At 46.9% G+C, this 23292-nt stretch overlaps 1 protein-coding gene across 1 annotated transcript in view; it reads left to right on the top strand.

Annotated features, from left to right (window-relative positions):
- LOC138830008 (proto-oncogene tyrosine-protein kinase receptor Ret-like) overlaps positions 1–12543 on the top strand; it is a 37254-nt gene extending 24711 nt beyond the window's left edge. The window contains 8 exon segments of the mRNA XM_070026481.1: positions 205–352; positions 1340–1447; positions 3408–3559; positions 3668–3790; positions 7997–8067; positions 9761–9898; positions 10774–10873; positions 12358–12543. Coding sequence (XP_069882582.1) covers positions 205–352; positions 1340–1447; positions 3408–3559; positions 3668–3790; positions 7997–8067; positions 9761–9898; positions 10774–10873; positions 12358–12543 — 1026 coding nt within the window.
- The last annotated feature ends 10749 nt before the right edge of the window (positions 12544–23292 follow it).

Genomic DNA, 23292 nt, shown 5'->3' with positions numbered 1-23292 from the left:
TATCCAATGAGAATAACTGGGGACAGTTTGGGCTCTCAGCTGTTCCCAAGGGAAGAATGTCACTTCGCTGCCCTCAGAGCTGGCCTGGTGAACTCAGTCATCAGTAAGATGGTGGTGGTTTTCTGTGTACTCGCATCTTGTCAACAACATCTTCTCAATTGTACCCATTATCCTTTTCTTCCCCCTTCTCCCTCCCCAATACAGGAAGATCCAAAGTGGGAGTTTCCTCGGGAGAACTTAGTTCTTGGGAAGGCTCTGGGAGAAGGCGAGTTTGGAAAAGTGGTTAAGGCAACCGCCTTCCACCTGAAGGGCAGAGTGGGGTACACCACAGTGGCTGTGAAGATGCTCAAAGGTACCATCCAGATGTGGGAGCCCCCAAGGCAGGGAAGGGGCCAAGCTCCTGCTGCATGTGCAGCTGCCTCCAGCTGCCACACCTGCCTATAGTCAGTGATCTTGGGGTGGCTTCCTGGTGCTGTAGCCTCTCAGAAGGTGCTGGTGTAGGGGGATGTGCTGTTGGACTATATTTATGAAGAACTCAGGACTTAAAATTTTAGCCCTTAATTTATTTTTGTTTGGGTTTTCTTTTTTGTGTTCGGGTTTTGTTTACTTCATATTTTTGCCACTCCTAGGATTTGAACTCAGGGCCTGAGCTCTGTCCCTGAACCTCTTTGTTCTGAAGGCTAGCACTCTCCCCCCCCTTGGGCCACAGCACCACTAACAGCTTTTTCTGAGTGGTTTATTGGAGATAAATGTATCATGGACTTTTCTGCCCTGGCTGGCTTTAAATCTCAATTCTCAGATCTCAGCCTCCTGAGTAGCTAGGATTATAGACTTGTGTCATTGGCACCCAGCTGCTTTTGTGTTTTAGTTGTCATTGCTTGGGTGGTTTTTTTGTCATTCTTTTTTTTTTTTTCTAGTAGTGAGACAAACTCAGAGTTTGAGTGCTGTCCCTTAGCTTTTTTTACTCAAGGGTGGTACTCTACCAGGTGAGCCATAACTCTGCTTCTGGCTTTGGGATAGTAATTGGAGATGAAAGTCTCCAAGATTTCCCTTTCCAGACTGGTCTAGAACCATATCCTCAGAACCCAGCCTCCTGAGTATCTAGGGTAACAGATGGAGAATGGAAATAGATAGCAATGGAAAACTTAGGTGGAAGCTTGCTCCAGGGTGTGGAGCATATAAAGCCCTTTTGTTTGAGCCCAGGCCCTGGGAGGACCTGGGTGCCTTAAACTTCCCTGTGTCCTGAGCTGGGTACTGGTAGAGCGGTTGAGGTCTGTCTGCTATAGCATAGCTTTCTAGAAGGACCCATGTGGAGTCAGGCATCTGTGCTGTGTTTCAGAGAATGCATCCCCCAGTGAGCTGAGGGACCTGCTGTCTGAATTCAACCTCCTGAAGCAAGTTAACCACCCTCATGTCATCAAGCTATTTGGAGCCTGCAGTCAGGATGGTAAGGCAGTTTCCAGGTGCTGTCAGCCACCCCTGGGCTCAGGGCCCCCATGCTCTTTCTGTCTTCTCTCATTTCCATGATTCTGTTCATCTTCCTCTGGAGGCCTAGGCTTCCGGCCCATCCCTGGGTTAGCGTGACCCTGTACACAGGCAGGTAAGCATGTCCAGCTGAAGCAGCTGCTGCCTGTAGCCCTCCCACCAGCCAGGACAGCTCAGCTCCACATTCAGTGTGCCATCCCTCTTAAGGCAAACGCCCATGGCACAGATTCCCAAGATGGCTCTTTGCCCTGGATGTAATGGACATTTATTAACACCCTACCAATCAACAGCCAAATACACATTCTGTTCAAATGTAAATATCCTTCAGGTCTTCAGGTGAAGACTAGTGCTCTACCACTTTCACTACAGCACCACTTCTGTTTTTCTAGCAGTTTATTGGAGATAAGAGTTTCACGGACTTTCCTGCCTGGGCTGGCTTTAAACCATGATCCTCAGATCTCAGCCTCCTGAAAAGCTAGGATTATATGCATAAGCCACCACCACCCAGCTTGCTATAACATTTTGAGCCATAACACCACTTCCAGTTTTCAGGGGGTTAATTGGCAAATTGAGTCTCAAAGATTTTCCTGTCCCAGCTGGCTTCAAACTGCATTTCTCAGTTCATAGGTTTCTGAGTCTCTAAGAGTATGATTCACCAGTGCCTGGCTAGTTAATTTTAATCATATGAAATATATTCTATAGGTACATGGAGTTAAGTTAATAATTAGTAATACAAAGGAACAATAGTAATTTTTTGAGAATTGAAGAAGCTACTTCTAAATAACCTGCAGATTGAATTCTATTAAAAACATGTAATCTGGGTACTGGTGGCTCATGCCTATAATCCTAGCTATTCAGGAGACTGACATCTGAGGATTGCAGCCCAGGCAGGAAAGTCTGTGAGCCTTTTCTCCAATAAACCACCAAAAAACTGGAAGTGGCACTGTGGCTCAAGTGGTAGAGCCTTGAGCCGAACACCTGAGGAAGAGTGCTCAGGCCCAGAGTTCAAGCCCCATGACCAACAAAAAAGAACATGTAAAATATTTTTATTAAATATTTTTGCTTATTGTAAAAGTGATATACACAGGGGTTACAGTTACATAAGTCATGTAAAGAGTATAGTTCTTTTGGACAATGTCACTCTTTCATATTCTCCAGTTTTTTTTCCTTCTTTCTGTACTACAAGTTGTATTTTTAAAATAGTATCTAGTGAGTACCACTGCTGCATTTGTTCACCCTTTGTCTCTCCATTCATGTATCTCCTCCTTACCTTCCCAAAGACAAACAAATAAGCACACAAGACAAAAAAGAAAGAAAAAAACCTTCACTTTTCCATTTACTAGAATTGATTTTGTGTGATCAGGGGCACATGGACACTGTGCCTTTGTTTTCCTCCCCTAAAAATGCACTCCTTTGGTTGCTCTATGTGGGAATGCCTATATTTCTGTATCACATATCATGTCCTGGTGTAATTTAGATCTAATTTCCACATAAAATATTTTATTAACTATTTTAATTGTTATAATGTATTTTATACATTATAAAGTATTTTAATTGTTATAATGGAGGCTACAATCATGTAACAAGTACATTTCTTCTTAGACAATGCCACTCCTTTCTTCACTCTCTCCCAAGACAATCCCAAGATTTAAGCAGGGTTACATTCTAGACACCCTAAGAAACATGAAATGTTGTCAACCACAGATGACCCCAACCCACTCTTTGTGTGTGCGTGCGTGCGTGCGTGCGTGTGTGTGTGTGTGTGCGCGCGCATGCAGGTATGTAAAAGCAAAAAAACAATTCAAGAGTAAACTGGACCTTTCAGATCTAGAGAGTGCCTACAGCCTCCCCTTTCCTGAAATCCCTCCCTTCAGTAGCTGGCTGTATGTCCCATGCCTTAAGCTCCTACTTCCTGTCTCCAGGGCCACTTCTCCTCATTGTGGAGTATGCCAAGTATGGCTCCCTGCGGAGTTTCCTGCGGGACCGTCGCAATGAGTGGGCACTGACCATGGGCAACCTCATTTCCTTCGCCTGGCAGATCTCCAGGGGAATGGAGTACCTGGCAGAAATGAAGGTACATGTCCACCTGTGCACAGGGGTGTGGGCCCTGATTGCCATGCTGCACTTCCTGAGGTTTGTCTGGAGATTTGCTGTTATTTGTTTTGCTTTGTTTACCTTGTAGCTCATCCATCGGGACTTAGCAGCCAGGAACATCCTGGTGGCTGAGGGAAGGAAGATGAAGATTTCTGATTTTGGTCTATCCCGAGATGTTTACGAAGCAGATACCTATGTAAAGAGGAGCAAGGTAGCTTGCTGGGTTGGTGTGGGGGCTCACAGCTGGTTTGGTGTTGCTGATTCCTCAGCAAGACCTGGGAACTCAGTGCTGGGTAGGCAGAAAGTGGACCACACCATGCGGGTATGGACAAAGTTTACTAGGGGAAACTACGCACTTAGTATATATGGCATACACATAAAGAAAGTAAATCTTAGTGGGCAAGTCACAGTTTCACAAGGCCACCAGTTTACAGGAGATAAATGGGCCAAAAGGATGCAGGAGATAGGTGAGGCCTAAAGGTTATAAGATATATATCAGATCAAAAGGTGACAAAAGATATACAAGACACAAATGTTTTACACATAGGAGAAGTGTGAAGGGATTGTTTATGTGTTTATGGTGCCATTAGGAGTGGGCACAAAGAGCACATCCTGGTGCCTTCCCTGAGGCATACAAACTTCTTATTCAGAGTTGGAAAGAGTTTTCTCCTTCCCCCTGAGACTTTTGGCTAGATGTTCTGTTGGAAGAGTTTTCTCTTCACCTTCTCGCCCACATAAACTCATATAGCATACAAATGCTCAGGAAGGGTCACATGTTTCTGTGTCTCTGACAGTTCAGTACCCTTAGAACATCTGGAGATGATGAAGCAGCTTGTTTATAAACTTTTTTGTTGTTACATCAGTACAGAGGGTGTACAGTTATATAAGTCAGGTAATGAGGTCATTTTTTTTGAATGTTATGCCTTCCCTCACTCTCCCACACCCACAAGTTTGCATAGTTCATTTTCAACAGAGGTATCATGCATAGTTTGAAAGAGCTTTTCTGGACATTAGTTCCAATGCCCTCCTCCCCTTGGGTTTTAGAGACTCCACTCAGGTTCTTCCCGCATCTGTTCCTTCATTCACAGGTAGCCCCTCTTGCTTTTATTCATTGTCCCTTTTAAAGTGACACTTAGCCTGAGGCTAAGAAATTGACTGCCCCTACATCATCATTTATTGCTATTCTACACAAACAAGAGCCACCATTTTGCTGAGCATTGTGGCTAATACCTATAATCTTTGCTATTTTGGAGGTTGAGGATCACAGTTCAAAGTCAGCCTAGGCAGGAAAGTCTGTGAGATTCATATCTACCAATTTAGCAGCAAAAAGGTGGAAGTGGAGTGTGACTCAAGTGGTAGAGCACCAGTCTTGAGTGAAAAAGTTAAGGGACAGATCCCAGACCCAACCACCACCAAAAAAAAAAAAAAAAAAAAAAAAAAAAGCTACCGTTTCCCTTCTAGGAAACTTGGGCTCTTTTGTCAAAGGAGAATCAAACAAAATGAACTAAACATATTAGTGGACATTCTTTGTAGTAAGAAAGGGACTACATAACAAGTGCCCTCCTCCCCCAGGGAGTTTGGAAGGCACAAGTGAACCCCTAGAAAAAGGCCCCCTCAAGACACAGTTCAGAGGACCTGGGAGTTTCAGCTTCCTCCAAGTCTAAGAAATAGGTGGGTCATCTGATTTTCCAATGTTGTCCTGTTGCCATGGCAACCACATTATTGTGTGTCTCAGCTGGCCTCCTGAAGCCTCCCAGGACCCACAGCCTATATGACTGGTAAGGGTTTCTGCTGACCATGCATTCAGAACTGCTGCGCAAAAAAGAAAAGCTGAACCTAGGTACCAGTGGCTCTAGTTAATAATCTTAGCTGCTCAGGAGTCTGAGATCTGACGATGATGTCTGAAGGCCAGCCAGGACAGAAAAATCAGAGTGATTCTTATCTCTAATTGGAAGTAGATTTGACACTCAACTGGTAGAACCCCAGACTTCAGTGAAAATGCTCAGGGACAGTGTTGGGTTCAATCCCCAGGACAGGCACACAAGAAAGGAAAGAAGGAGAGGGAGGGGAAAGAGAGGAGAAGACAGGGCAGGGGAGAAAGGAGGTAGGAGAGAAGGAAGGGAGGAGAAGGGAAATGGAAGGAAGGATGATGGATGGATGGGCACTGGTAGCTTACACCTGTAATCTTAGCTATTCAGGAAGCTGAGTTGTGAAGATTGCACTTTAAAGCCAGCCTAGGCAGGCATTGGTGACTCATACCTGTAATCCTAGCTACTCAGGAGGCTGAGATCTGAGGATCATGGTTCAAAGCCAGCCTGGGCAGAAAAGTCCTTGAGACTCTAATCGCCAATAAACCACCAGAAAACTGGAAGTGGTGCTGTGGCTCAAGTGGTGGATCCTAGAGCTGAAGAGCTGAGGGTCAGCACCCAGGCCCAGAATTCAAGCCCACCCACTGACAAAAAAAGCCACTGCTGGCAGGAAAGGAAGCCCATGAAACTCTTACCTCAAATTACTCACCTGAAAGTCCCAAGTGGAGCTGTGGCTCAAAGTGTAGAATGCTTGCCTTGGGCAAAAGAATTCAGGGACAACTCCTAAGCCCTGAGTTTAAGCCCCAAAACTGACAAGAAGAAAGAAAGGAGGGAAGGAGGGAGGAAGGTAAAAGAAAAGAGAAGAGAACACTATACACATTGTCTTGTAGGGGTTGGGATTCTTTCACCATGAGCTGTAAAATCATTTGGTACAGGATTGGACAACCTAATATGTTTCTCATTGGCTGTTTGTATCAATAATTTTTTAGGAGGTACAAAGGATGTTATTAATGTCCAAATGACAGAGGAAAGATCCCCCTGTCCTTCTGTGTCCTGTAAGGGCTTGTTGGTGTTACAAAAGGTTATAAGGACTGTATGTATTTCTTGTGAGGTTTCTATGGAGATGACATGTTTCAAAACTACTAAAAGGAAAATTGCAGTGGGTGTTTCCTGGCCTAGTGAGGGTGTGGTAGAGCCTTCCTGTTCTCTGTCTCTCTATTTCTCTCTTTCTCACACACATACACACATACACATACACATACATATACATTGTTATTTAGGAGGCCGTGGAGGCAGAGGCATTGCCCACATGCCCTGCTATGGCTCCATATTGGCTGTTACACCACAGCTAGCTTTGTTAGGAACATGGTTACATGTCATTAATGATAAATGTCCTAAAGAATGCACAACTCTAATCCTAGCTACTTAGGAGGCTGAGATGTGAGGATCATGGTTCAAAGCCATCCCAGGCAGGAACATCCATGAGACTCATTTCCAGTAAACCACCAGAAAACTGATAGTGCACTGTGGCTCAAGTGGTAGAGCACTTGTCTTGAGCTGAAGAGCTGAGGGACAGTGCCTCGGCCCAGAGTTCAAGCCCCATAACTGACCAAAAAAAAAAAAAAAAGAGTGCCAGAGAAAGTGCAATGTGTTGGGTTCTGACTTAACATACACATTTCAAAAAATTGATATGCACCTAAGACTTGCCCTAGGATCTGCATGTGTATAGTACATATCTGCAGTCCCACCTTTACTTGGGTCTGAGGTAGGAGAATCACTTGATCTAAAAACCTATGACCCAATATGAGCGACATAGCAAGAACCCATCTTAACAACAACAACAAGAGAAAAACAGGAAAAGACAGAGAGAAGGAGACATTGAAGAGTAACAGGTTACCTTGTGTGATCTTAGGCTATCCATCATCCTATCAGCAACTCAGCAAAGTCTGGAGGTTCAGGCTAGAACTCAGTCTCTTCAAGGCTCTACTCAGCTAGATCTAGCCCCAGGACTTGGTATTTCACCCTCTGTACAGAGTCAAACTCAAGCTGGGCACTATTGGCTTCTAGCCTTTAATCCTAGCTACTCATTCAGGCTAAGAGCTGAGGACCACAGTTCAAAGCCAAGCTAAGCAGAGAAGTCCATGAAACAAGTCTTATCTCAAATTAACTATCAAAACTCATAGTGGAGCTTTGGTTCAAGTGATAGAGGACTAACCTCGGGCAAAAGAGCTTGGAGATAGTGCCCAGGCCCTGAGTTCAGTTCCTAAGACTGGCAAATGTGCACGCACCTGTGCATGCACACCCCCACAAGACAAAGCAGATCTCTTCTGATCTGGTTCAAGGGCTTCAGTTTTGTGTGTGGGGGGGTCCGGTCATGGGGACTGAACTCTGGGCCTGGGCGCTGTCCCTTAGCTCTTCACCTCAAGGCTAGCGCTCTACCACTTGAGCCACAGTGCCACTTCCGGCTTTTGTCTTTGTGCTATGTGGTGCTGAGAAATCGAACCCAGGGCCTCATGCAAGCAAAGCAAGGGCTCTACCACTGAGCCACCTTCCAGACCCTCCAGGCCTTCTTATTAACATTAAAGCTTTTCTTTCTACATCCTCTTTAGGGCCGGATTCCTGTCAAATGGATGGCAATTGAGTCCCTTTTTAATGACATCTATACCACCCAAAGTGATGTGTAAGTGTGGGTGTTGCCATACTAGGGTGGGGTTTACAGAAGCCCCCAGTGAATCTGGCTGAGGAACAGCACAGGACCAATGAAATTCCAGCAGCAGTTCCACAAGGCCAAGTTGGAAGTGTAGGAGAGGGCACCTGGGCCACCACCTGCCACTCTCCTCCCTTCCCTCGTCCACTCCTACCTCCTGAACAGGTCCAGCCAAATCACTCCCCTCCTGGGAGTCCTGCAGTGACTTTAGCTCAAGAAAGCAACCCTACAATGCCCCCTTCCCACAACTAGTGTGAGTTTGTAGACAGAAGGGTCCCAAATTACTCAAAGATTGGATGTTAGGAGCCAAAACTCACTCTTCCAGGTCAGAAGACAAGATGTGATCATTTGTAAAATGGAGACACTGGCTTCTGAAGTGTTCTGAAATCCACAGACATGCAAAGTTTCAATAACATAGGCTGTGGATGATTTGATTGCTAAACAAATTATAAGCTATCACCTATAATTCTAGCTAGGCAAATAATTTGCTAAGCAAATTATAGGCTATCACCTATAATTCTAGCTTCTTAGGAAGCTGAGATTTGAAAAATCCCACTTAGAAGGCAGCATAGGCAGGAAAGCCCATGAGTCATTTACCTCCCATTAGCCATAAGAAAGGCAGAAGTGGTAGATGTGGCTTAAGTGATAGAGCACCAACCTTGAGTGAAAAAGCTGAGACAGGGCTTGGAAGGTGGCTCAGTGGTAGAGCACGCCCTGGGTTCAATTCCTCAGCACCACATAAGCAGAAAGAAAAAAAGCCAGAAGTGGCGCTGTGGCTCAAGTGGTAGAGCGCTAGCCTTGAGCTCAAGAGCTGAGGGACAGCGCCCAGGCCCAGAGTTCAGGCCCCACGACTGTACACCGACCCCCTCACCGCCTGGCAAAAAAAAAAAAAAGCTGAGACAGCACCTAAGCCTTAAGTTCACACTCCAGTACTTGTACAAAATTAATAAATAAATAAGGATAAGCAGTAGTCTGCTGATTGCAGAACGGTGAGTGTAAAGGAATTGAAAAGTGCTAGGAGGAGACTCTTGATTCCCTAAGGCCACTGTAGCCCAGCCTCTTCTGCTGTCCTCTTCCCAGCCATGGAATCTTCTAGAGCTTTCTGTTGTATGCATGCACACAAGTCTTACCTCTACAAGTGGCCTCAAGTGACCCATGCTGTTTTGTGTTCATTTTATTTCCACTTCATTGTTAAGTTTTCTCTTGCACTGAAATATTTTTCTAGACCTTTTGTGTTTTAAGATTTTTTTCTCTTTTAGTTTGGTCGTGGGTCTTGATCTCAGCTTGTGCACTGTCCCTCAGCTCTTCAGCTCAAGGCAAGCACTCTACCACTTGACCCATAGCACCACTTCCAGTTTTCTGGTGGTTCATTGGAGATAAGAGTCTCACAGAATTTCTTGCCCAAGATGGCTTTGAACTGTGATTCTTAGATCTCAGCCTCCTGAGCAGCTAGGATTACAGGGGTGGGCCATCAATGTGTGACTATTTTTGAGGCTTACTGGAAGTCTTGTGGCCCACAGGAAAGATGAAAGAATTGTTCAGAATCCCCTAAACCCCATCATCACACACAGCCTGGAAGTTTAAACCAGCTGCTCTTGGCACTGGGCCTCACTGAGTAGGCCTTGGAGCCAGGGGGAAGCGTTCATGTATCTGCTTCTTCCTGCAGATGGTCCTTTGGGGTTCTGCTGTGGGAAATTGTGACACTGGGGGGCAACCCCTATCCTGGGATTCCTCCTGAGCGGCTCTTCAACCTTCTCAAGACTGGCCACCGACTGGAAAGGCCCTACAACTGCAGTGAGGAAATGTGAGAGGGGTTTGCCTTATCCAAACACCCTCCAATGCTGAGACCTGGGCGAGGATTTCTGGAGTCGGTGGGGGGAATGTAAGCAGAGGTTATAGTAGGATGCACCCTCTGCTGTGAGGCAGATACTGGAGACTTGGGCAGCAAAGTGCGGGGACGGGGGCGGGGGAAGCTTCTTCTGAGAATAGACTGAAGCAGGAATCCTTTGATGTGAGCTGAAGCCCTTGAGGAGGATGTTGGGGAGCACTCAAATAGAGGTGCCAGTTACAAGCAGGGCACTCTGGACTTTGGCTCGAGGGTGCTCTCCTCTCCAGTTAATTCAGAGGGTTTAGAGAGGCCAAGTCAAAAATAGATACTTCCAACCCAGTGAACCCAGTGGCAGCACCTATAAGGAACTTTCAAGGTTGCGATCTGAAGGACCACTGTTTGAGGCCAGCCAGGACAGGAAAGTCATTGAGATTTGTGTCTCAACGATAGCTAGCAGAAAGACAGACTGGGAGTATTGAGGTATGGCTCAAGTGATAAGAGTACTAGCTGAATGAACAAGTGGACCAAGCTTCAGGCCTTGAGAGGAGGAAGAAAGAGGAGAGAAAGAGGGGGAGAAGAGAGAGGAGAGGGAAGAGAAAGGAGGAGAGTAGAGGAAGAGAGGAGAAGGAGAAAAGGAGAGGGAAGGAGAAGAGAGGGAATGGGAAGGGAGAACAGAAGGGGAGTGGAAGAGAGAGAAGGAAAGGAACAATTACTCTCTTGCCCAGAGAGCAGCTCCTCCAAGATGCTGGACAACTGTGCTGGGCCCTAGGGGGTTCACCATGCTGGAGAAGGTCCCAGTGGGCCTAGATGTCTGTGCCAGCTAATCACTGCCAGTTAGCTCTTTCTTCTAGGTATTCTCTGATGCTGCAGTGCTGGAAGCAGGAACCAGACAGTAGGCCAGTCTTTGCTGACATCAGCAAAGACCTGGAGAAGATGATGGTGAAGAGCAGAGTGAGTCACAGAGCTGCTGCTCAGAGGCTTTTGGTTCTGACACCCCAGTGTGGGGATCAGGGTATAGCTGGCCAGGGAGAGAGCCATGTGTCCCTGCTCAGAGGAGGCCTCAAACCGTCTCTTAGGCTTCTTTGCAAATCAGAAAGAAAACAGCAAACAACAACAACAAAACAAACCAATGTAATTCATAGTTTGACACAGGCACTCATAGGAAGAGAAATTACAATCCCCAAAGGATTATTTGCAATACTGAATGTTACGAGGTTACCTAGTTGGGGAAGTAGTGCTGTGGCTCAAGATGCTAGAGAACCAGCCTTGAGCCAAAGAGCTCGGCCCTACGTTCAAGCCCTCCTATGATAAAATAAACATCAAGCAAACTCTAAATAGAAATTATTTATTGGCTGGGCATTGGCTTACTGGTAGAGTGCTTACCTAGCATTAATGAGCCTTGAGTTCGATTCCTCAGTACCACATACTCAGAAAAAGCCAGAATTGGTGCTGTGAGTCAAGGGGTAGAGTGGTAAACCTGAGCAAAAAATGCTCAGGGACAATTCCCAGGCCCTGAGTTCAAGCCCAGGTCTGGCAAAAAAAAGAAAAAAATTGAAAGGTACCTAGTCAGTATCCTGAATATATAGGTCCCATGGGAAGTGACTCAGGAGAAGGGGGAGAAGGGAGTGTGGATCCCAGAAGTGCTTAGTCCCCCTAATACCTCCTTGCTGTCACTACCCACAGCCCATTAGAATGCAAACCCAGCCACACCAAGTCTTTTGACTGTTAAAAGGTTATTTATAATGCCAAAAGTCCAATAAGTTCCACATTCAACTTGTCCTAACATCTGTCAGCCCTTCCTCCTTCAAGTTATAAACCTGTAAGTAGCTAGGCACCAGTAGCTCACAACTGGTGAGGTTCAAAGCTAGCCCAAGAAGAAAAGCCTATGAAATTCTTACCTCTAATCAAACACCAAAAGTTGGAAATAAAATTGGCTCAGCTGCTAGTGCCAGGCTTGAGGAACAATGCCCAGGCTTCAAGTTTAAGCCCTATTGGCACACAGAAAAACAGGCCTGGTTCTGCGCTCTAAGCATGCCTGGGTGTGGCAGGCCTGGGAGGGGCTTTGGCCTTGCCAAGAGGCCAATATTGAGGATGAAGACATAGCCAGAACTGGGAACTTGAAAACGTCAATCTTGGGGTGTCCTTAAAAGCAGCCAAGGGAGCAGGGCACCCATATCCTGTACCTGTAATCCTGACTACTCAGGAGGCTGAGATCTGAGGATTGTGGTTTAAAGCCAGCCAAGGCAGGAAAGTCTGTGGGACTTTTATCCCCAATTAGCCACAAGAAAACCAGAAGTGGAACTGTAGCTCGAGTGGTAGACCACAAAAGCCTTGTCACAAAGGCTTGGGGACAGCAGCCAGGCCCTGAATTTAAGCCATCCAGACCTGTACACACAACCCTCGTAGCTCCCCACTATATATTCTTTCTCTTTCAGGATTACTTGGATCTGGCTGGCTGTATACCTTACGACTCACTGCTTGAGGATGATGGCCTTTCCGAGGAGGAGACACCCTTGGTAGATTGTAATCACGTCCCACTCCCATGTACCCTTCCCTCCACATGGATTGAAAACAAACTCTATGGTAGAATTTCCGTACATTTACAAGATTCTAGCAGCTAGTGTTTCCTCTGTATTCTCCAGTCTGTAATGCTTTTATTTTTAAAGAGTGTCTCTGTCGGGCAAGAAATTAAAATGCCATCAAACCTTTGTTAAATGTATGACTTTGGGTCCAGTTTTGACATTCAGGTGTTTTTTAAATTTATTTTTTCCTTTAAAAGTAAAAACAAACAAGCAAACAAAAAAAAAAAACAAAATAAAACAGGATGTGGGAATAAATATTACCAGACAATTTAAGATGACAAAGGAGAAACATAATTAGATCAGGGCAGAATTCGCAGGGGATATGGAGAAGATTGAAGTTGTTTCCTGAGTAGGGAAACAACTTTTGATTTTGTTACTTGGATGAACTGATTTGATTTGGAGATGAATTTAATTAAGGAGGACCTAGCACCCCAACTTCCAGTAAGAACACAGCCAGGAACTTCCAGAGACTACTCCTGGGCTAGATTCTTCCAAAAGGCCACCCAGGTCTCTTCTTGCCAGCCAAAGGGTGGATGGTGAATGTAGTCTGCAAGCACGCCCAGGCAAAGCAGACCCTGGCTGGGTGGGGCTGGAGCAGCCATCACGAGTTGTGGTCAAGAAAGGGTTGTGGTGACCACAGAGTCGCTCCTCTCCATTCACTACCGTTTGGGTCCTGTGAGGGCTCACACAGACCCAGACTGCCTGCCTAGTGGCCTGCAGCAAGCAGGTACACAGCTGGGGCACAGGTGGGGGAGGGAGGGTCTGGGAACCACCTTGCAGCCTGGCAACTGGTGGAGGGTGGGGCCATGGCTGTCCTCCCCATGACTACCCAGAAAAGCTACTGACCGGAAAACGATCCCGTCTCAGAGCGGAAAGTCCAGGCTCTTTTCTTAAAGACTGAGGTAGTCCAGGATGGAGTTAGCTTGGGAGAGACTATGGGCAGTATTCATAACATATTTAAGAATTTGCAAAGATACCACTTCAAGGCATAGAGAGGACTCAGGGCCCACTTACAGCTCTGTGCCCTTTGCCAACTCACTGGCTTAGACCTCGATTTCCCTACTCTTCCTGGACAAGGGAAAGAGCCTTGGCGAGTGTGGAGTGCTTTGCCCATGTCCTGGGAGCTGGGTGCCTAATCTGGCCACTGCACTGTGTAAGTGCCAGGGCTCCAGGACACCGCCTTAGTTCCTCCCCAGACAAAAACCTCCCACACAGACAGTGAAAGAGGTGAAATCAGTGGACACTTCCTGGAGTCCCTGGCAGGAAGTGGGCTGTGCAGAACCTGGCAGACGGTAGTGTGGGGGCAGTGATGTCCAGGTGGCAGGCCCGAAGATCAGAGAGGAGCACAGGTCACTGTCCACCCAACCCAGGAGCCTTCCAATGAGAAGCAAAGCAGCCACTCATTGCTGCCTGAGGAAAAGAAATCATTCTCTGCCTCCTTTCTAAATCTCTCCAGAGGAAGAACTGCTTGAGAAAAGTGCAAAGAAACCTTTCATGAGTTGCTTTTTTCCCCCTAAGTTCACATTTTTCTAAAGACTAGAAAGGAAAGCTGGTTGATGTACATGTGTGGCCTTAAAATTAGTGGTATTGGGGAGTTCAGAGGAATATGGTGTAGGAGAAGCTGGAGGCTAAACAAGCTCTTGCATAGAAAGCAGTTGTAGTGTTCCAATGAACAGTCCTAAACTAGAGAATCACACCAAGTGTGCCATCACAGTACAGAAAGTTTGGCCAGAGAGGGAAAATCTAGGCAAGAGACAGATCTGAGCAATTGCTGGTAACCCCAGCTTCAGCATACCTGTGATGGCTGTGGCGGCAGTGGCAGCAGCTGTAGCTGCCATACCTACAACAGAGAGAGTCTGGGACAAAGGTGCCAGTCATGACATCTGAGCGGATTCTACTCATCACCAGCAAGAACTGACAAGGAGCAGATATCTTCACCATGCAGATCGCAGACCAGAGACGGCCCAGGAACCAAGACTGGTGTGAGTAGAAACCTGACATCCTCACTCCATCTCAGGGAGCACAGGAGGGAAGGCTGCCCCTCCCCCACCACCGGAGATCTCCATCTTTGTTACTGACAAATGCCCAGCTAAACAGCTAGCTCCCACTCAGGCCTTAGAAGAAAGCAAAAGAGTCATTTAGCAGGTCACAGGAACCTGATCTGACCTGCCAGGCTCAGCTCCACCCAGGGGAAAGTCACCCAGCCCAGGCAGGGAAAGCTCTAACAGAGGAGGAGTGACTTTCTTCACTGGGTAAACAGAGCCAGAGGCTGCCCCTCTCTACAGCAGTGTAGACAAACAATTGACATTCAGTAAAGCCTGAGAATGGTTTTAGGCTGGGCTCTGTGAGTGTCTAGGTAGCTAGCCTAGGGAAAAGCTACTGTTGGCTGAAAGGCCTCAACCCTATCCAGAACCTAGCCTCATCACAGCATCTCCAAACTAGAGGAAACAGCCATCTCTCTCTTTTGTGATACTCAAAGCAGATCTCCCTCCCACTGAACTAGCCTGGGAGGAGGATCACAAAATTCTGGGTAACACAGATCATTTTTCTGCCTGCTCAAACTGACTTAAGAAACCAATCAAGCCACAGGAAAACCAAACACCACAGCAGACCACAGAGTCCACAGAGAGACTGGTTATGGACAAAGGGGAGACACAGGATCTTCCCATTTCCACCCCCTAAAAAATATCAAAGAACTAAGCCAGGCGCTGATGGCTCATGCCTGTAATCCTAGCTACTCAGGAGGCTGAGATCTGAGGATCGCGGTTCAAAGCCAGCCCGGGCAGGAGAGACTGTGAGACTCCTATCTCCAATAAACCACCAGAAAACCGGAAGTGGTGCTGTAGCTCAAGTGGTAGAGCGCTCGCCTTGAGCTGGAGAGCTGAGGGACAGTGCCCAGGCCCACAGTTCAAGCCCCACGACCGACCAAAAAATAAATAAATAAATCAAAGAACTCTGTTCTTTTTTTTTTTAATTTTAATTATTTTGAAAATTTTTTTTCTATTGATCGGGTTTTTTTTCCTCTCATATTTCTTTTTAGGTGTATATGTATGTGTGTGCTTTTTAAAAAATCTCTTTTGATCATTTGGTCCTATTTTTTCTTCTTTTCATATTTTTCTCTTTCTTTCTCTTTTGTGTGACTAAATTGCTGTTCTGCTCATCCCCAGATATATACCTGTTGTTGATTATTAGACCTTATTCTCCATTGTGTACATACTTAATCTAGCAATTTATTAATCAATGAACAACCTCTTAGTCCTAACTTCTTTTTTTGGGGGGGGGAGGGTTCGGGTACTGGGGTCTGAACTCTGGGCCTGGGTGCTGTCCCTCAGCTCTTCAGCTCAAGGCTAGCACTCTACCACTTGAGCAACAGCACCACTTCCGGCCTTTTTTCTTTTTGCTTATGTGGTGCTGGGGAATCGAACCTAGGGCCTTGAGCATGCAAGGCAAGCGCTCCACCACTGAGCCACCTTCCCAGCCCCCAGTCTCTGTATTATCTCTGTATACCTATATAATTTTCAAGTAACTAATTTTAAGGATTTTTTTATTTTTTCATGTTTCCTTTCTATCCCACCTATCCTCTCATCTTATACTTTTCTTCTCTCAATATCATTTATTTAAACTTACACAATTTTTGTGTTTCACTTTTTAAATTTAAATTTTTGTTTTTTCCATTTTTTTCTTTTTCTTTTTAATCTCTCTCCTATCATTCTGTCCAATCCGTTTCCCTCTCACTTTTTAAATTTAAATTTTTGTTTTAACATTTTTTTCTTTTTAATCTCTCTCCTATCATTCTGTCCAATCCATTTCCCTCTCTGAGATTAGGAGTTGGTTAAATTCACTCTCTGTTTACCTCTACACATCCCTCTAATGCTATTTTCTCCCACATTTCTCTCTAAACCTAATAATTTCTGGTTTGCCAAATTCTTCTTGGCTGTTTTTAGCCCATTAATCCATAGTTATTTGATGTTGAATAGATTGTATCTGTTTGTATCTGTAGCCATTTTCTCTTTGCAACTACAGGACTCTGGTGGATGCTTACCTGAAAATAGTGTGCTAGCATAAAATTGGTGTTACTTCCATACCAAATCAGCAGAACATGCCAGAGAAACGCAAGAAAAATGGCAAGTCCAGGTATCTCAACTCCCACTCATGATAATCGAGTGACAGAACATTTAATGAATAATCCAGAGGAGAGTTCCCCAAAATCTCTACAAACATTACTGGTAAATATAGTGAATGAAAAGACTAAAAAGCTGCAAAAGGAGTGAGAGGAGACAAACCAAGATTAATACAGGAATCTCCTGAGCGTGAGGAAGCTACTCAAAGATCAACACAGTAATTGCATAAGCAGGCTTAGAACAGCTAAAGAGAAATAAAGGAATTGGATGAGCAGGCTGAGCACAGTCAAAGAGAAATACAGGAATTGTTTAAGCAGGCTGAGAACAGTCAAAGAGAAACACAGGAATTGCATGACCATGAGGAAGCTAATCAAAGAGTAATACAGAAATTGCAAGAGCAGGATGAGAATAGACAAAGATCAATAAAGGCATTCATGGAATCTATCGATTGACAGCTGAAAGAATTCAGGAAGATAAAAAAGGGAATGCTGAATGGAGCCTGACAGAAAGAATGGGACTCCAAGGAAACCATAATCAATCAACTAACTGATTTGAGAACACTGAACACCAAATTAAGGAAGTAAAGAAGTTCATAAAAGATGTAAAACAAAGCTCCAACAAAGAATTTGAAGCCATCAAGCTAACTAATTAGGCCATGCAGAAGATCGAATCTCAGGAATTGAAGACAGCCTAGATATCACAGAGAAAGAACACAACTATCCAAGACATAGAATAGATCTCTCTATTCAACATTTGGAACACACCATCATGAAAGACGCCCTCCCCAACCAACCAGGCCCTGAGCCTCTTTGTAGGGGAACAGAGTTTTGTATCTAACCAAGCTATTTCTGGCTTCTGTAACATGCTTTGCTAAGAAACTTATATTACCCCCACACTCCCCTTTGATAACTAACCTCACCAGTTAATCAATAAGCCCACACCCTACTAACTAATCCCACCCCGCAGTCAGCCCCCTGGTGTAAGCGAATGACAGGCACTGACTTGGAGCAAGGTCGCTTCCTCATACCAAGGGCCGGAGACACACAACTCGGCAGGTACACCGAGGGACCCCCTCGAACAGTGATTAGCCAAAGCATATGATTTGTTTTAAAAGGATTGGCTGCCTGCGTGCAGACCAGGTTGTAACACTTTAGATTTACTGGCTGAAAAAGAGCGGGCTCTACTGTAACGGACTGAGGGGGTCCCATAAAAGGACCATCCCCGGGACTGCTCGGGGCTCCCAGCGAGTTACCCGAACCTTGCGGATCTTGAGGTCACGTGCACCTGGGAGCCTTGGGCATGCCCAAATAAAAACCCTCTTGCCTTTGCATCTGGTGTCGTCTGACTGGTGCTTAGGGCAGGGAGGTCCTGACTTGGGGGACACGCAAAGTCGGGGGTCTTTCATCTTGGTGCATTGGCCGGGAAAGCCCCCTGACCCACTCCAGCTCGGGCCCACCAGGAGGTAAGCCGGCCGGCCTTTGTCTTTGTCTCTGTCTGTCTGGTGTTTGTCTCCGCACAGCGTCTGTACTATTACGAGTAATAGCTCCGTATCTGGGCGGATTGAGAAAGAGCTGACGAGCTTGGACTTCTCCCCCGCCACCCTGGGGGATGCCTCAGGGATTAGAGGGGCCCGATTTTTCAGGGCTCAGAAAGAATCCGCCTGATTCGCTCGTCTGGAGGAAGGAGGGAACGTGGAATCTCTCTCCTTTCTAGGGAAGGAGGGAACATGGAATCTCTCTCCTTCCCGGGGATTCGCTTCCCCGTCTGAAAATCTGCTTTTGGTTTGTAACCGGAGCCACACAGCGTTTGTCTTAACCCGTTCGTTGTTGGTTCTTTTTGTGTTCAGTGTTGGTTTAAATCTTATCTTTCTTAATATGGGTCAGGTTGCTGTTACTCCTCTGTCTTTAACTCTAAACCATTGGAAAGAAGTTAAAAAAATTGCTCACAATCTCTCCATAGAAATAAGAAAAGGAAAATGGCAGACTCTCTGCGCTTCCGAGTGGCCAACCCTTAATGTAGGATGGCCTAAGTAGGGGACCTTCAGTCGCCAAATTATTTCACAGGTCAAACAGAAGATATTTCTCCAGGGACCTCACGGACACCAGGACCAAGTCCCGTATATTATAACCTAGCAGTCCCTGGTGGACTAGCCCCCCCCCCCCTTGGCTTGCTCTCCTTATACCCCACCCTCTTCCTTCCCTTCCTTCTCCTGCGCCATCCGCTCCCCCTCCTTCCACGCCTCTTCCTCTGCCAGAACCTCAGCCCTCCGCACCTTCCACCTTCCGCTCCCCCTCCTTCCACACCTACCGCTTCCCTTTACCCCCTTCTGAAACAATAACCTACAAAAATACCGGGGAAGCCAGAACCGAAGCCCGTTCTAACCTCGGATAACACCCCCCCTTATTAACCTTCTCTCAGAAGAACCTCCCCCTTTCCAGGGCCCTCCATCAGGGCCAAGAGGGCCAAGAGCAGATCCGCAGCCGGCCACAGGGTCTCCCATCGCAGGCCGCCTCCGAGAAAGGAGAGATTGGGGCCTGGAGGAATGAAGCGGTGACACTGCCCCTGTGCCCGGCGGTGGGACCAGGACATCACCAGCAGTATTGGCCCTTCTCTGTGGCTGACTTGTATAATTGGAAAACACATAACCCCACTTTCTCTCAGGACCCGGTGGCTCTTACGGCCCTAATAGAATCCATTCTGACCACTCATCAGCCCACTTGGGATGATTGTCAGCAACTTTTACAGGTTCTCCTCACTTCAGAAGAAAGACAAAAGGTGATCCTGGAAGCGAGAAAGAATGTGCCGGGAGGTGATGGCCGCCCCACCCAGCTCCCGAACGTCATAGATGACGCCTTTCCCCTGACCCGCCCCAATTGGGGTTTTAACACGTCTGAAGGTAGGACCCACCTACGTCTGCTCATAGCGGGTCTCCATAAGGCAGGGCAAAAGCCCACCAATTTGGCCCAGGTAAGGCAGGCGGTTCAGGGAGCAGAGGAAACCCCCACCGCTTTCCTAGAAAGACTGAAAGAAGCTTACCATAGATACACTCCGTTCCATCCTGATAGTCAAGAACAGCGGGGAAATGTGTCCATGGCTTTTATCTGGCAGTCCGCCCCAGATATTAGGGCAAAGTTACAGAGGTTGGATAATTTGCAGGATTACTCCCTACAAGATTTGTTAAAAGAGGCAGAAAAAATCTATAACAAGAGAGAGACCCCGGAGGAAAAGGAAGACAGACGTAGGAAGGAAAGCGAGGAACGAGAGCTGAGAGGGCTCGAAAGAGAAATAGAGAGCTTAGTAAAATCCTGGCCACTGTAGTCTCAGGTAGACAAGACATAGGCCAGGCAGAGGAGAAGGGGGGTGTAAGGCGGCCTCGAGTGAACCGCGACCAATGTGCTTATTGCAAGGAGACAGGACACTGGGTAAAAGACTGTCCACAGAAACCAAGAAATTCTAGAAAGAGGACCCCAGGTCCCCCTACCCAGCTCCTAGCCCTGGACGAAGATTAGGGAAGTCAGGGCCAGGAGCTCCCCCCTGAGCCCAGGGTAACCCTAACTGTGGGGGAGCAACCAGTAACCTTTCTCGTGGACACTGGGGCCCAGTACTCAGTCCTAAGCAAAGATCAAGGCCCGCTTAGTGGCCGAACTACCTGGGTGCAAGGTGCAACTGGCAGCAAGCGATACCACTGGACCACAGACAGAAAAGTTCTCTTGGATTCCGGTAAGGTCACCCATTCTTTTCTTCACATTCCTGACTGTCCCTACCCATTGCTAGGGAGGGATTTACTAACCAAACTAAAGGCACAGATTCATTTCGAGGAGAAAGGGGCCTCTGTGATGGGACCGGCAGGCCGACCCCTACATGTTTTAACTTTCCAATTAGAAGAGGAATATAGACTTTTTGAAAAACCAAAGAGTGAGCCCAAAGAAATGGGGCAATGGCTAAAAGCAATTCCAAATGCCTGGGCAGAAACAAGCGGAATAGGACTGGCTATACAACAGCCCCCCCCCCAGTGGTCCAGTTGAAAGCAACCGCTACGCCAATAAAAGTTAAACAATACCCTATGTCAAAGGAAGCCTATGAGGGAATAAAACCCAATATTCGGCGGTTCCTGGATCAAGGCATACTTGCCCGTTGCCGTTCCCCTTGGAACACACCTCTATTGCCTGTTAAAAAGCCAGGCACCAATGATTATCGGCCAGTTCAGGACCTGAGAAAAGTAAATGAACGGGTAGAGGACATCCACCTGATAGTTCCTAACCCGTATAACCTGCTTAGTACCTTGCCTCCCACGCACACCTGGTATACTGTTATAGACTTAAAAGATGCCTTCTTCTGCCTCCGGCTTAGTCCCCAGAGTCAAAGCTTATTTGCCTTTGAGTGGAGAGACCCTGAACAGGGCATCTCAGGACAACTCACGTGGACAAGATTGCCACAAGGATTCAAAAATAGCCCGACCCTGTTCGACGAAGCTCTCCACAAGGACTTGGCAGATTTTCATCTTCAACATCCTTCTTTAATAATGCTTCAGTACGTGGATGATCTCCTCGCAGCCACCACGAGAGAGGCATGCTTGAGAGGTACTGAGGTATTGCTTAAAACCTTGGGGGAGCTTGGGTATCGGGCATCTGCTAAAAAAGCACAACTTTGTCAACAAACTGTGACCTACCTGGGGTATGAAATTCGAGAAGGGCAGCGCTGGTTGACCCCTGCCAGGAAGGAGGCTATATGTAACATCCCTTCTCCCCAAAACTCAAGGCAAGTAAGGGAGTTCCTGGCCACAGCCGGCTTTTGGCGCCTGTGGATTCCTGGTTTTGCGGAACTGGCGGCCCCCTTGTACCTGCTCACCATGCAGGGGGTTCCTTTTCAGTGGAACAGTGAACAGCAACAGGCTTTTGACCAAATTAAAAAGGCCCTATTGACTTGCCCTGCTTTGGGACTCCCGGATGTGACTAAGCCCTTTGAACTGTTTGCTGATGAGAAACAGGGCTATGCAAAGGGAGTATTGACCCAAAAGCTGGGGCCCTGGAGGAGGCCAATTGCTTACCTCTCCAAAAAACTAGACCCTGTGGCTGCAGGATGGCCCCCTTGTCTACGAATGGTAGCCACCATTGCAATGCTAGTCAAAGATGCCACCAAGATAACCTGGGGACAGCCACTGACTCTACTGACTCCCCATGCCATTGAGACCATAATACGACAGCCTCCGGAGCCGTGGCTATCCAACGCGCGATTGACTCACTACCAATCTCTCCTACTGGACTCTGAATGAATCCAGTACGGGCCACTGGTGACCCTCAACCCAGCCACCCTATTGCCTCTCCCGGGAAAAGCGCCCCTTCATGACTGTAGCCAGATCCTTGCCGAGGCTCATGGGTCTCGGCCAGACCTCCTGGACGTTCCCTTATCGGATGCTGAGATAACGTGGTTCATAGACGGCAGTAGTTACCTGGAAGATGGAAAAAGACGGGCTGGGTCACCACGGACTCAGAGGTAATAAGGGCTAGCGCGCTCCCAGAGAGCACCTCTGCCCAAAGGGCTGAATTGATAGCTCTGACCAAGGCATTACGCATGGCAGAAGGGAAGAGACTAAATGTGTATACCGACAGCAGGTATGCATTCGCCACTGCTCATGTACACGGGGAGATGTATCGGCGTAGGGGCCTTCTAACTTCAGCGGGAAAGGAAATAAAAAATGAGGCTGAAATTGTAGAATTGCTCCAAGCCTTGTTCCTCCCTAGCAAGTTAAGTATTATACACTGTCCCGGGCATCAGAAGGGGAGCAGCCCGGGGGCGAGGGGAAACAGACTGGCAGATGAAACTGCCCGGCAGGCAGCTCTGGGACCACAAATACTTCCCCTGCGGTCTAGTGCTAAGGAAGCCACCCAACCGAGTGGGGATTGGGACTACTCTGATGAGGACTTGGACTTAATTCAAAAATTGGATGCTGATTTTGACCCTACGACCCAAAAATGGTTATATCAAAACAAGTATGTCTACCCTATTAAAGAGACCCGAGAAATGTTCCAACATTTACATAATCTAACCCACCTAAGTGCAAGAAAAATGAAAGAACTAATAACCAGGCGAGGATCCCTCGGGTACTTCCCCAGAAGAGACCAAATTCTCCAACAAATAGCGGACAAGTGCCCCGCCTGTGCTCAGGTCAATGCAGGAAGAACCAGGCTTGACCCAGGGGTACGTTTACGAGGGCACAGCCCTGGCAATCAATGGGAAGTAGACTTCACTGAAGTTAAGCCTGGGATGTATGGCTACAAATACCTGCTAGTCTTTGTAGACACTTTTTCAGGATGGGTAGAGGCCTTCCCCACCAAGACAGAGACTGCAATGGTGGTCGCTAAGAAGCTACTGGAAGAAATTTTCCCCAGGTATGGACTTCCTAAAGCACTCGGGTCGGATAACGGGCCAGCCTTCACCTCCCAGGTAAGCCAGCAGGTGGCCAGGGTACTGGGGATAAATTGGAAATTGCATTGTGCATATAGACCCCAGAGTTCAGGACAGGTAGAAAGGATGAATAGAACAATCAAGGAGACTTTAACCAAATTGACGCTTGCAGCTGGCAATAAAGACTGGGTACAGCTCCTACCATTAGCACTGTATAGGGCCAGGAATACTCCTGGCCCCCATGGACTAACCCCGTTTGAAA

This window comes from Dipodomys merriami, unplaced genomic scaffold (assembly GCF_024711535.1).
Source record: "Dipodomys merriami isolate MVZ:Mamm:240054 unplaced genomic scaffold, mDipMer1.0.p SCAF_18, whole genome shotgun sequence".
Lineage (NCBI taxonomy): Eukaryota > Metazoa > Chordata > Mammalia > Rodentia > Heteromyidae > Dipodomys > Dipodomys merriami.
This window is presented reverse-complemented; position numbering and strand designations above follow the sequence as displayed.